The sequence below is a fragment of the Phodopus roborovskii genome, unplaced genomic scaffold, assembly GCF_943737965.1.
Source record: "Phodopus roborovskii unplaced genomic scaffold, PHOROB, whole genome shotgun sequence".
NCBI classification, from domain to species: domain Eukaryota; kingdom Metazoa; phylum Chordata; class Mammalia; order Rodentia; family Cricetidae; genus Phodopus; species Phodopus roborovskii.
Window position 1 is genome coordinate 3,562,157 of NW_026126408.1, and position 13,746 is coordinate 3,575,902.

General features: G+C 47.9%; 1 protein-coding gene across 1 annotated transcript; it reads left to right on the forward strand.

Moving 5' to 3' along the window:
- Window positions 1-6,658: 6,658 nt before the first annotated feature.
- Mycn (MYCN proto-oncogene, bHLH transcription factor) lies at window positions 6,659-12,464 on the forward strand. The gene is made up of 3 exons (XM_051181646.1): window positions 6,659-6,876; window positions 8,024-8,915; window positions 10,961-12,464. The coding sequence occupies exons 2-3, from the start codon at window positions 8,132-8,134 to the stop codon at window positions 11,563-11,565; spliced, it is 1,389 nt and encodes a 462-aa protein (XP_051037603.1). The 5' UTR covers window positions 6,659-6,876; window positions 8,024-8,131; the 3' UTR covers window positions 11,566-12,464.
- The last annotated feature ends 1,282 nt before the right edge of the window (window positions 12,465-13,746 follow it).

The window sequence follows — 13,746 nt, forward strand, 5'->3', positions numbered from 1 at the left end:
AAAACCATTTTAAAATTTAAATTTACTACTAACCCCACAGCTGTGAAAAGGTACATCAAGAGAACCACCTTTCCCCCCCCCCCCCACATACATAACAGTCTGATTTTATTCTACTCAAAAACAAAACAAAAACTAACAACAATTTAGGGGAGACATGATTTATTTTAGCTCACAATTCCATGTTACAGTCCAGTACAGCAGGAAAATCAAGGGTAGCCAGAAGTACAAACAGCCGGTCCTTCCATAGTCAAGAACAGAGAGAGAATGCATGCATGCATGCTTGCCACTCAGCTCACCTTCTCTACTCTTATACAGTTAAGGAACCCCTACTTAGGGAATGGGGCCACCCACAGTGTGCTAGGTCTCACATCAATTAAAGCAATCACTAAGACATGCCCACAGGCCAACCTGATCTAGACAATCTTTCATTGCGACTCTCTTCCCTGACTAGCCTAGGTGGTGTCAAGTTGATAATTAATCTAACTGTCACAGGTATTACAGATAGATATAAATTGACCTGTGCCTTGCTCCTTGCCTTTTTTTACTCTTCATTACATTTATTTATTGTGGCTGTGCTGCAGAGATCTGTGTGTACCCTGGTAGGCTTGTGGATGTCACAGGAAAACTTGCAGTTGTTTCCTTACTTCCACCATCTGGATCCTGAGATCAAACTCAGTCTGTCAGGCTTGGTGGCAAGTGGCTTTACCCATGGAGCCATCTTACATTGCTTATTTTCTTCTCTAGGCATAGACAGTTGCCAACAGTATGTGTAACATGCTTTCTTTTTAGTAACTATATTAAGGTGGTTGGTATGTTATACTTGCTTCTTTTTAAATAGCAATAATAATTATTGTTATTTATATAGGATTTCCTGGAACTGGGATTATAGGCAATTGTAAGCTGCCACATGGTACTAGGAATCAAACCAAGTTCCCCTAGAAGAGCAGCTTGGTGAGAGCCATCTCTCCAGTGCCTATCCATGCCTTTTGATTTAGGTGATGTGTATCTCAACAAATCCCTTATAAGTTGTTTTTGTTTTTAAGTGTCTTTAAAGCCCTTGGCAGAGAGCATGTATTGCATGTATTGACCTAACATGATGAAGATCCTTGGGTCCCATTCCTGATATTGATTGAGATTGAGATTGAGATATATATATATATATATATATATATATATATATATAGATAGATAGAGATAGATAGATAGATAGATAGATAGATAGATAGATAGATAGATAGATATAGATATAATCTAGCAAACACCATAGCCTGGCAGCACAGTGCAGGGTAGAGTATCTGCTGTTTATCCCCAAGTCTGTTCTGTATGGCTTGCTTGCTAGGAAGTGCAGCTTACTGTCTCTGACCAGCATTGTTAAAAGAGTAGTGTACCATATATTACTGGCCCTGAGAAAACATCATTATTAATGGAGGGGAGGTATGTCACACTCATCCTATAGCATGCTTGTGGAAGTCAAAGGACAATTTGTAAGGGGTGACTCTCTCCTTCCATAATGTAGGTGCCAGGGAATTGAACTCAGGTTGCTAAGCTTGTAGCAAGTGCCTTTACCCTTTACCCTGGTACTTGCACCGAGCGCGCGCGTGAGCATGCTTGCGTGCGTGTGTGTGTGTGTGTGTGTGTGTGTGCGTGCGTGCGTGCGTGCGTGCGTGCGTGTGTGTGTGTGTGTGTGTGTGTGTGTGTGTGTGGTGTTTGTTTTGAGACAAGATTTTGCTACAACACCCAGGCTAACCTTCAACTCATTATAAATAACCCATGCTGGTTTTAGTAGTTAGCTCAGGTTGACATCAAATTTGCATTTCTTTGGACCCAGCCTTTCCACTGCTAGGATTATAGGCAACTCACCCAGCTTGTTGGTGGGCACGGAGAAGTCTTACAGTGTTTTGATGTTGACAGTCTTGGGGCATTCCTTATTCCTCCTCTCTCCCTCCCCCCTCTCTCTGTTTCTCTCTCTCTCTCTCTCTCTCTCTCTCTCTCTCTCTCTCTCTCTCTCTCTCTCTCTGTGTGTGTGTGTGTGTGTGTGGGTGGGTGGGTGGGTGTGTGTGTTTGTGTGTGTTTCAGTCTATAGACCAGACTAGCCTCAAATTGACAGAGATTATCTATGTACCTCTTCCTCCTCAAAGCTGTGTGTTGGGATTGAAGGTGTTTGCCACTAAACCCTGTCTCCATTTGACTTTTGTTTTGTTTTTGTTTTTGTTCTCTGTAAGCACCACATTAGCCTAAACTTGAGACTCTTCCAGATTCTCCCTCCCGGGTGTTGATGTCACAGACACGTTCCACCATCCTCAGTCTTTTTAAAAACTATTTTGCATTATATTTTTCTTTATTTTGTTAGGGATAGGACCAGATCATGGGACAACTTTGGGTAGTTAATTTTCTCCTTCCACAATGTAGGACCCAGGGATCACACTCAAGTTGGCAGGCTTGGCAGCAGGTGTGTTTACCCACTGAGACATTTCAGCAGCCCTTGTTTTCTTATCTCTCATTGGGTAGTTTCTAGACTGGAATTACTTCTACTCTTGGGGCAGTATAGTGAAGGGTTCCTATCTCGCACTCTCTAGCATACCACCACTTTGAGGCAATATGCTAGACCCAAATTGTTAATCTCCTTGAGATTTAATTTGCATTGTCTGGACTCTGGTGAATTTGTGGCATCATCTCACAGTTGTGCTCAATTTTCATTTCCTATTTGGCAAATTACCTATTCATATCCTGGAGCCAGATTTCTCTCTGGTTGTTTCCCACCCCCATTCAGTTTATAGGAGCCCATCGTGCCTAGGGAATATAACCTTTGCCTCTGAGGGCACTGGGAAAGCGCCATGACAAATATGACATTTTTGAGTGCTGATGAATTCAAGGGTAATGGAGCAGTAAATTGCAAGTGTAGGCATAGCTTGTTCTATGTACGCCTTATCTACATAAAGACATCCTCCAAAGGTAGCACAGTTGTTCTGAATCTACTCTCTAGGCTTCTTATCTCCCAGTCAAAATTAACTCTGTGACACCCAGCCAAGGTAGACTCTGTGACCCACTCTGTGGGCCACTTCCAGACAGCATTAATAATACCTGAGACTTTTATCAGTCTGAGAAGACAGCTTTACTAGCCCATGTTTCCTTCCCTCAGCTCCCCAAAACCCCAGGTAGCTCAGGATGCTACATGAGTTTCTGTCATTTGACCACACATCCATGTTTAATTAAGTATATTATTTCCTATTAAGAATCTGTCTTCTTTGATAGTTTTACCTTCTGCAAATTAAATCTTACATCCAGACTATTTTCACATTCTACTTTTTTGTGTGCAAAACAGAATGCCAGCCAGTTTTCTTTTCTCCTCTTCCTCTTCTTTTTCCCCCCCATACAATACCCCCACATCTTCTGCCTCCTCTTTTCTCCAGGTTTTAGAAAATGAACAATCAGTTAATCCCCAGTGTTTCTTTTAATGGACTATGTGTGTGTGTGACCCATGTGCCACTCAATGCATGTGGAGGCCACACACATGGGTCCTGGAGATTGAACTCAAGTAGTCAGACATGGCAGCAAACACCCTTAGCAGCTGAGCCATCTTGACAGCCTGTTCCCAGGGATTTTAAAAATATTTAAAAAGCAAAATTTACAGGGCTGTGTTTTGCTTTGTTGGGATGGGGGTTGTTCTTGTGGTATAGTACAGGCTGGCTTTGAGATCCCAGTCTTTCTGCGCCAGTCTCAGGAAAGCTAGAATGTTAAGTGTGCACTACCACAAGGGACTACACCTTTATATAGGCAGGTGAAGTTAGGACCCAGTAAGATGGTCCTATGAAAAACCTTGAGGCTGGATGAAAAAGTCCTCCTGGATTTGTGTAACTGTGTGCTATTTTTATTCATTTCATTTTGTGAAGAAAAAACAGATTAAAGCAACCTCCATCCATCCTCTTATTTATAAACCAGATCCTCTCTCTGACTTACACCATCTCTGTTAGGGGTGTGTCTCCTTCCCTCCTGGTGTAGATGAATGCCTTGAAGCTGTGCATCATCCTGATGCACACTGGGTCTCAAGATGTGAACAAAGCCTTGGTTTGAAGCGGTTGAAGGATTCCTTTCGTTTGTGTTGCGTGTCCCCTTGGAATCATGGAGTGCTTCAGCATTTGTAAGAGGAATGGCTGAGCTTCTCAGTGAATCCACCAAGAAAGGCTACTAGGTAATTTTTCTCCATGAACAGTCTTTTATCTGTCTACCTGCCAATGAAGGTACCAATAAATACTTGCTGACTTTTATCATTCTGCTAACCTTCAGATTCAGACTTGCTGGTAATTTCAGTAATTGCTGGTTTGCATTAAGAGCAGGAGATTAGAGATTAAGGTTCAAGGAAGATAAATGATTTGCTCAGAGGCATATAGAGTAACCAGGTCATCATCTTCCTGTTCCCTCTTTTCTGAAACATCTTATCTTTTAACTGAGTGAAGAGAGAGAACTTTTATCCATACTAACTGGGCCATCATGGCCTATTTTCATAGTTCTTCTACTACTTGAGGGAGTTCTGGCAGGCAGGTCTAAGTGTCCTTTATGTGTCTGCTGTGAAATGCTGAAGAAGATTCTGGAAGCCAGACACGGAGCAAAGACCTGTACTCCTATAATTTGGGTGATGGCAAGAGGGTCAGTAGTTCAAGGTCATCCTCAATAAATGTGGAGTCCCAGGCAATCTTCAGCTATATGAAACCCTGTTTCAAAAGCAGAAAGCCCCTCCCCCCCCACACACAGCATCAACAACATCCAAAAAAGAGAAACAAATATTTAAAAGCTGATTCTGGACTCACACCTATCCCTCTCCCTCTGTGTCTCTAATAAGCAGAACTAACCTGCCAGATCTGGCTGGCCTAAAAGAGTCCCTTTCAATGGGCCCACCTCCATCAGCTTACCATACAGCCCCCGCTGTGTATGTATAGTTACAAACGGAGGCAAAGTTTTCCGACGAGCCAGCACCTTGGGGGAGAATGCAGTGGGAGGGATTGGTTTGGAAGAGGCTAGGGGTGTGGAAATGAGGGTGTTAAAGGCTTTTGCAAGGGTAATGGGTTTTACATCTGTGATCCAAATAAGAAAGGATCTTGGAGGGGACATTCCCCCCTCATTCATGGGCTACTTCCTAAAATCCGCCTTGGTCCTCAGAATTATGTAGGCATTCAGGGGCAGATGGTGAAACCTTCACACATGCTAATACACAGCATTTTGAACTTGATTCACTAGGAATTCTCTTCGACGTGAATGAGGGGTGTCATTTCCAATTTAGAGGGAAATGGAGAAGCTTCCCCACAAACAAGCTTAAGGGAATGTTTTTTTCAGAGTAAATCCCACCCCACCGGGAAGGTGGTAGTGAAAAGAGCTCCACAGGAGACCCAGGTAATTACTGTAAAGTTTTGGGGGACAGGAGCGGGTTATTTTTAACCCCATCATTTCGGAAACAAACAGCCCCTTAAGAATGTTTTACTGAACGGAAGTGAGACGCTGTGAGATGGAAACGAGGGAAATGTCCCCACGATGCGGATGAAAAGCACACACACCCTGCTCTGGTCTTAGTAATATATCACACTCTTTCTGTTAACGCCACTTCGCGAGTGAGGCAACGAGGGCACAAAGAAGCCAAGTAGACGGTGGCTTTCCTCGATGCCACAATTAATGTGAACTAAAGGTTTACTGAACGTTACTTTGGGCGATGAGGACTGTAGTTTGCACAGAGTCCAGCTGTCCGGAATTTCGACGAACCCTGATTTCGGAAAGGCGGGGACTTCAGGGGCCACGTCTCCTTGCTTTTCTCAATCCTTCCCTCGGTAGCGAGGATTCGCTGTCTCGCGGGGGTGGCCCCACTCCGAGCCTGGGCGGTGCGACTCCGCTTTCTGCTCCGTCTCCGCGAGGTGTCGCCTTCGGCCGAAGAAAGCAGTGCGGCGCCACCCTCGTAGCCCGCACTCATTTATTTTCAAACAAGGGGGGCGCCCCTTCCTTTCAATTTGAAACTAGAAACCTCCTGCGGTCTCGTTCCTACGTGGGCGCGTCCTCGGCCTCCCATTTTGCACTCCCGTCGCCTTCTTTCGAGATCACACACGAACAGCCCCCCTCTGCCAGGCCTTGTTCCATTTTGGCCTGGAGCTCAGCTTGCGCGCGCGCGCGCGCGCGCGCACACACACACACTCACACACACACACACACACACACACACACACACAAAGGCAGTACAAGCGGGGACCGGGCTAGAAACCTCTCTTCCCCCTCCGAGCACACACCCAGGGGCCCTCTAGTCTAAAAAAAAAAAAAAAAAAAAGCCAAGTAATGCCCAGGCCCTGGGGTAGGTGCTGCGCAACACCGCTCGGCGCGCAGCTGGTGCACTGAGTCTGTCCGGTGCAAGCCCGGGGGTCCAAAAAGGCGGGAGGAGCACGCCCCGGGTTTCCCAGCTTTGCAGGCAGCCTGCAGTCTGCAAAAAGGAAAAAAAAAAAAAAAAAAAGCAAATGGCTTTTGGCGCGAAAGGCTTTGGCGCCTCCCCTGATTTTTATGGAAATAAAGAGGGCGGGGTAAAGGAGCTTGCCTCTGCCTTTCTCCCTCCCCCTCGTCTGCGCCACAGCCCCCTTCTCTCCCCGCCCCCCGGGTGTGTCAGATTTTTTTCAGTTAATAATATCCCCCGAGCTTCAAAGCACAGCCAGTGACAGTCATCTGTCTGGACGCGCTGGGTGGATGCGGGGGGCTCCTGGGAACTGGGTTGGAGCTGAACGAGCGCTAGCCAGGCGTAAGCGCGCACACACTGCAGCCGCCCGAGGACAACCCCCTCCCGCCGCCGCCCCCTCAGCCCACCCGGAGACCCCAGCGCCGAGTCGCCTCCGATTCCCCGGCAGTCTGCGGGAGGTAAGGAGCGGTACTTGTAAAGCCCCGAGCGCCCGAGGAACAGCGGAGCGCTACGGCTAGGCAAGCCCCTGAACCGGGCTTTGCACCCGGCGCCCAAATATGCCGTGTTTTTTTTTTTTTCAGGGGGGGGGGGAGAAGCACACCGTGTCTGCTTCCGAAACAAAACCATCTGGGGGTTTTCTCTGAAAAGCCAATTCAGCACCCGAAGGCACCCTGGCTGGAAGAGACCCGCCCTAATCCTTTTTACAGCCTTGGCCGGAGCAGAGAAATAGCTTTAGCGAAAAGAAATTCACCAGGCCCTTACAAGATTTGTCTAAGTGTGAGCTGACCGGGAGCCGGTGTGTCCCCACCCCAAGCTGGGGTTCTTTAAAAGGTGCCGCGGAAAAGGCTAGGCGAAGCTAGGGTGCCTGAGTGATAATGTAGGTCACGGCTGCTCCGGCTTAGGGGACGCGATTTTCTCCGGCGACCCTCATTGCGCCGGCGCCCCTGTACTATTCCTAGGAATGGGGTTCAGCCTCTTTCGGTGGAAGAGGTTGGGGGTTTCGAAGGGAAGGAATTGCAAAGGATCAAAGTAACCTATAGGCAGACGACTAGCACCAAGGGTATCTGCCAGAATTGAGGTGCTGGGTGGAAGGGGCTTGTACATAAGTGCCTGTTGTTGGTATGTTTGGAGAAAAACCCTTAATAATTAATAAAGTTTCCCGAACCCCGTTAGCGTTTGCTCTCCCGACATCTCCTTTCTGCAAAATACAGGTACTCTAAGCTCATGCCCGATAGCTGGGCGGCACAGCAAGGACTTGCTGTGAGCTGTTGGTCCTACACGGTGGCAAGAGGGGCTGTCGCGCTAGTAAGAGCTAGGATCTGCAGTTTGAACAGCCCCCTCCCCCAGGCAGTGCCTTGTGTGAATGAAACGGCAGTTTCCAAAGTTGCAGAGCCACACCACCCCCTGCATCTGCAAGCCCCCTCCCACCCACAGTCTTAGACAGCTTGTACACAAAAGGAGGGAGTGGAGAAGAGGCTCAACTTCCTCCACCTTCCTGAGCAGTGGGAAAGACTGAGGGGAGCTTGTAGGCTAGATCCCGGGCGCCCATTGCCTGTCCCCACTATCCACCCTGTGGCTCATTCTCTCTTGGTCTGTTGGTTGCAGTGTTGGAGGTTGGCGCGACTCTGTGCCCCCCCACGGGAAGCAAGCACTCCCCCACAGTAAAAAGAGAGGAGAGTAAAGTGGTCAGTCGGCAGCCGGTGAGGCGAACAGATGCCCAGCTGCACCGCGTCCACCATGCCGGGGATGATCTGCAAGAACCCAGACCTCGAGTTTGACTCGCTGCAGCCCTGCTTCTATCCGGACGAAGATGACTTCTACTTCGGCGGTCCCGACTCGACCCCACCGGGGGAGGACATCTGGAAGAAGTTTGAGCTGCTGCCCACGCCCCCGTTGTCGCCCAGCCGCGCCTTCCCAGAGCACAGCCCGGAGCCCTCGAATTGGGCCACGGAGATGCTGCTGCCGGAGGCCGACCTGTGGGGCAACCCAGCAGAGGAGGATGCTTTCGGTCTGGGGGGACTGGGTGGTCTCACCCCTAACCCGGTCATCCTTCAGGACTGTATGTGGAGCGGCTTCTCCGCCCGCGAGAAGCTGGAGCGCGCGGTGAATGAGAAGCTGCAGCACGGCCACGGGCCCCCTGGCGCCAGCACAACCTGCTCGGCTCCGGGAGTGGGTGCCAGCAGCCCCGGGGGTCGTGCCCTCAGCGGGACGGCGAGTGCTAGCCGCACCGCGGCCACCCTGCCCACCGACCTCTCCCACCCAGCTGCCGAGTGCGTGGACCCCGCCGTGGTCTTCCCCTTCCCGGTGAACAAGCGTGAGCCAGCGCCAGTGACCGCTGCCCCCGTCAGTGCCCCTGCGACCAGCGCTGTGATCACTACGGTGTCTGCTCCACCAGCCGCCCCGGTGGCCGCTCCTGTTCGTGCAGGCGGCCGCCCTGCCAACAGTGGCGAGCACAAGGCCCTCAGTACCTCCGGAGAGGACACCTTGAGCGACTCAGGTAAAGCCTGGATCAGGGTCCTTGCTGGGATCCTGGAGCGGGGGTGGGGGTGCTGCAATCCCTTTGTTATCGTAGATTCGTGCTGGTGGTCCTATTCTGCTCACCTCTATCCCCGGAAAGAGGCTGGAAACCCCAACTACACCTTCCCTTAAATTTGCTCTGCCCTCTTCTTCTGGAATCCTTTCCCTAGGCTTGCCCTCACCGTGGGAAAAGTTGGTGGCCAGCTCTATCAGGGTGTGGGGTCAGAAAGCTACCTAGGCTGAAACCTGTTAGTGCCTTAGAAAGGTCCCTCTAGGCTAGGTTAGGAAGGGGAAAAACTTCCAAAAAGACAGGAGCTGTTCACAATCTCTCTTAGGCTCAAAAAAGTTAAGAGGATGCCTGGTTCCCATTCCTCTCCCGCCCCTGTCGCTGCCCTCCCCCGCCCCCGGAAGGACTGTGGGTCCTCCGTGGGTGGTGGGCTACTTGCGCTTGGTGCATGGCCAGCAGGCGGCGTTTTGCCTGACGCAAGTCGGGCGACGATCTGAAAGACTGGGGGTGCACCCCCCTCCAGCTCAGCAGCAAGTGCATTAGTGGTTGTGTATATTTTCAGGGAACCTCTTTCCGGTTTTGAGTGAGGGCTGGTCCAGTTGTGTTTCCTAGCTGCAATTTCTGACCTAATTGAGTTGTTGTGTTCCATAACCCAGTGCCCTTGAAGGTGAGGGCGGGTCCCTTTCTCCACCCCTCCTTAGGAATGCACACAACCTGGAACCATTCATTGGTTCTATTGTGTGCACTTATCTAGGTCTTTGGGATGAAAAGGGGATGGGCAAGAAAAAGAAAAAAATAAGCTTTTTCCTTGAGGCTGTGGGAACACCTACAACACTACCTGAATCTTGTGTGCCCTTGTCCTTGGAACTGTAGCAAACCCTCCTTTTAAACCTTGAAAGCCTGTGTTTTTACAATAGCAAAGAATAAAAAGTAAATTTCCTTCTGGGCTGAGGAGGGATCACTTGAGGCTCCTGGGAGGAAACTTGGTGATAAGCCTGCGCTTTGAAAGAGCTCTGTCCCTTTAATGTCTGTGCCTTGACAGCTTTCGGTGAGGAAGCACTTCCTTCCAACAGCTGTCTTCTTGGCTGAAAACCAAAACACTGGCTTAAAGGGACCCACAGACTGGAACAGCCTAGCGTTTCAGCTTCAGAAGAAACCTCACAATTGTTCAGCCTTCCGGTCCTCGCTAGGTCAAGCAGAAGATGTGTTTTGGTTTTCATGGTTGCATTTTCTTTCACACCACAATTTTCTCTCCTACCCTGGTAGTAACCGAGAAAGTCAGGAAACACATAGGATTTTGTTGTTGTTGTTGTTGTTGTTGCTACCTGCGCACCGCTCAGGTTGGGATGTGTAGTAGCTACTGTAGGCTAGCTTTATTTATAATTGGGATTTGATCTTTGTGTAGAAGAACTGCTTACTCCGTGGAACACGAGTCTGAAGAAGAGAAGGTTATTATTCTTAGTGAATGAAATTGTCCCTCGAGTTTAAGGATGGAAAAATCAAACTCAGCCATGTGTTTTACCAAATGAGGAGCCTCCAGTCTGAAGAGTGGCTGTGGAAATGTGTATAAATAAATCCATGGGACAGACTGGCTGGTGATTATGCTAAAAGCTCCTATTACGGAGCATCTGTCGTCAAGTCTACATATTGTATGCCAAACTCAAACACTGATTACCCCATTGGACAGCCAAGGAAACTGAGGATGAGGGAGGTTGAGTAACCTTTTCCAGAATCCTACTGCCCATTGTTCCTTGTGAAGCATGCTCAAAAGTTTTTTGGTCTTTTTGACACTAGGGAATCTAACTAGGAGGAGGAGATGATGTCATGTCCTTCCACACTAGGCAAGAGCTTTGCTGGCTTGTTAGAACCTTGCATAAAAATTGAAATCAGACATAGAAGCCTGGAGAAGGAATGGTTGTGTGTGTGTGTTTGTATATACATCTTTTCTGGGTCCTGTCCCTAGACCTAAATAATGTGATTGTTAATGTTTTACCTGAAAATATTTTTTCCCCTCAAAGATGATGAAGATGACGAGGAGGAAGATGAAGAGGAGGAAATAGATGTGGTTACTGTGGAGAAGAGACGCTCCTCCTCCAACAACAAGGCTGTCACCACCTTCACCATCACCGTGCGTCCCAAGACCTCAGCTCTGGGTGTGGGGCGGGCACAACCTGGTGAGCTGATCCTCAAGCGCTGTGTTCCCATCCATCAGCAGCACAATTACGCTGCACCCTCACCCTACGTGGAGAGTGAGGATGCACCACCACAGAAGAAACTCAAGAGCGAGGCTTCTCCACGTCCCCTCAAGAATGTGGTCCCAGCAAAAGCTAAGAGCTTGAGCCCACGAAACTCAGACTCGGAGGACAGCGAGCGTCGCCGCAACCACAACATCCTGGAGCGCCAGCGCCGCAACGACCTGCGTTCCAGCTTCCTGACGCTCAGGGACCATGTGCCTGAGCTGGTGAAGAACGAGAAGGCTGCCAAGGTGGTCATCTTGAAAAAGGCCACCGAGTATGTCCACGCCCTGCAGGCCAACGAGCACCAGCTCCTGCTGGAAAAGGAGAAACTGCAGGCGAGGCAGCAGCAGTTGCTAAAGAAAATCGAACATGCTCGGACTTGCTAAATGTTTCTCACACGGACAGTCACTGCCACTTTGCACATTTTTTTTTTTTAAACAAGCATTGTGTTGACATTAAGAATGTTGGTTTACTTTCAAATCGGTCCCCTGTCGAGTTTGGATCTGGGTAGGGGGCAGGACAAGGGGTTCTGCCATGACCTTGGAGAGAAAAAAACTGAGTTATGGGATGCTGGGTGGCTTGTTTTCTTCCTCCACATCACCTGGTGACAGCCATGGAAGTTCTGGGACAGTTGGGAGCTTCAGGAGGCTGTGAAGTCACCTTGTTCCGGTCCAAGTTTCCAAACAGAGTCATTCCTTTTTACAATGGTGCTTAAGTTCCAGCAGATGCCACAGAAGGGGGTTTGCCATTTGATGCCCCTGGGAACGCTTGTGTAAATACCATTGATACACCCACCTTTTGTATACGTCCTGGGTAATGAGAGGTGGCTCTTGCGGCCAGTATTAGACTGGAAGTTCACACCTAAGTACTGTAAGAATACCTCAATGTTTGAGGAGCATGTTTTGTATACAAATATATTGTTAATCTGTTATGTACTGTACTAATTCCTACACGGCCTGTATACTTTAATATGACGCTGATACATAACTAAATTTGATACTTATATTTTCGTATGAAAATGAGTTGTGAAAGTTTTGAGTAGATATTACTTTATCACTTTTTGAACTAAGAAACTTTTGTAAAGAAATTTTACTATATATATATTCCTTTTTTTCCTAGCCTGTTTCTTCCTTGTTACTGTATTTGTTCATGTTTGGTGCATAGAACTGGGTAAAATGGCAAAGTTCTGTGTTTAATTTCTTCAAAATGTATATATTTAGTGCTGCACCTTATAGCACTTTGAAATACCTCATGTTTATGAAAATAAATAGCAATTAAATGACAAGAGTCCATGTTTTTTTTACATTGTGGAATCCTGGTTGGAGGAGGGTACTATTCCCATTTGGTAGAAGGAAATGGGTTTATGGAATCTACAGATTACAAACCAGTTTTAAAATTTAATATTACAACAGCTAATTCTAATCTGTGGGATAATATCGATAGGTATTAAAGCACTCGAGTTTATGTTGTGTGTGAGTATGCCCATAGTGTCAGCCCCTGGATCTGGAGTTAAAGGCTAAGAACCTAACTTAGGTCTCGCAAGAGCAGCAAGTACATTTAACCCTCAGCTATCTCTGCAGCCCCTGTTTTTTCAGAACCATCTGCTTCTGTAGCTGAGGGTGATCTTGAATGACCTGATCATCTGGGCTTCACCTCCTAAATGTATACCAAGCATAATCAATTGTCAAAGCATTTTCATGTATACATTGACTCTCAGACCGGTTTAAGCAAGATGTGGATGCCAACTCAACATCTGGAATAAACAGTAAAACTGGCAAGTTGTTTAAGTTGCTTGTATTTTACATAAATATGTGACCTTTTAGTAGGTGATTTTACATTTTAATACAGAGAATAGTTTTCTTCCAGGAGACCTAACTGAAGATTCCCCCAAAGGAGCTGGTGTGGGGGCATGCCTGATTCCTGCAGAGGTAAGAAGAGTAGTATGATAACTGAGCCCAGCCAGCTTCTACTTTGTGAGTCCAAGGCTGCAGAGTGATAACCTGTCCAATAGAAATAAGTCTAGGACCAGAACAAGGCTCTGGGCTCAACACTAGTGAAATACACAGATGGGAGCTACCATTTATCTTCAGTGACCTCAGATTCACAGATTGCAGATAACTGAAGAAGTAAAGTGGCTTGCCCCACTAGACAATGGGCGGTCTTTGGGGGGTGTTTCAAGGAAGACTGAGCTACAGACCTTGGAGACCACTAGAACCAAAGGGCAGGAAAAGGGTCCCTGTCACAGTGACGTTTCTGGAAGTCATTGAGGGGTGATGTGAGGAAGTCTACTTCTCACTTTGAATCAAACACCTCTTTCTCTTTGAGGCAACAGGTTACACACAGGGTTTCCCTAAGGTTCCATTCATCACAGGTGTTTTAACTTCAATTTGAGGGGAGGGAAAAAAGGTCTTGCTTTACAGAAAAATAGAGCCCCAAGTAAGGACCAGACAGCTTTGGTTATGTGGCTATGTTGTCAGGGATAGATGAGAACTCCTCAGCTGGACAGGTGGTTCCCAGGTCCTTGACCAGACAAGGGTGAGGTTAGCCGTGGAGGTCCTTATTCTGTT

What these genes read in the sequence shown, in the direction of transcription:
- Mycn (XM_051181646.1), top strand. Translation starts at nt 8,132, where the DNA reads ATGCCCAGCTGCACCGCGTCCACCATGCCGGGGATGATCTGCAAGAAC. An exon ending in GGACACCTTGAGCGACTCAG is followed by an intron (nt 8,916 to 10,960) that starts GTAAAGCCTGGA and finishes TTCCCCTCAAAG; the next exon opens with ATGATGAAGATGACGAGGAG.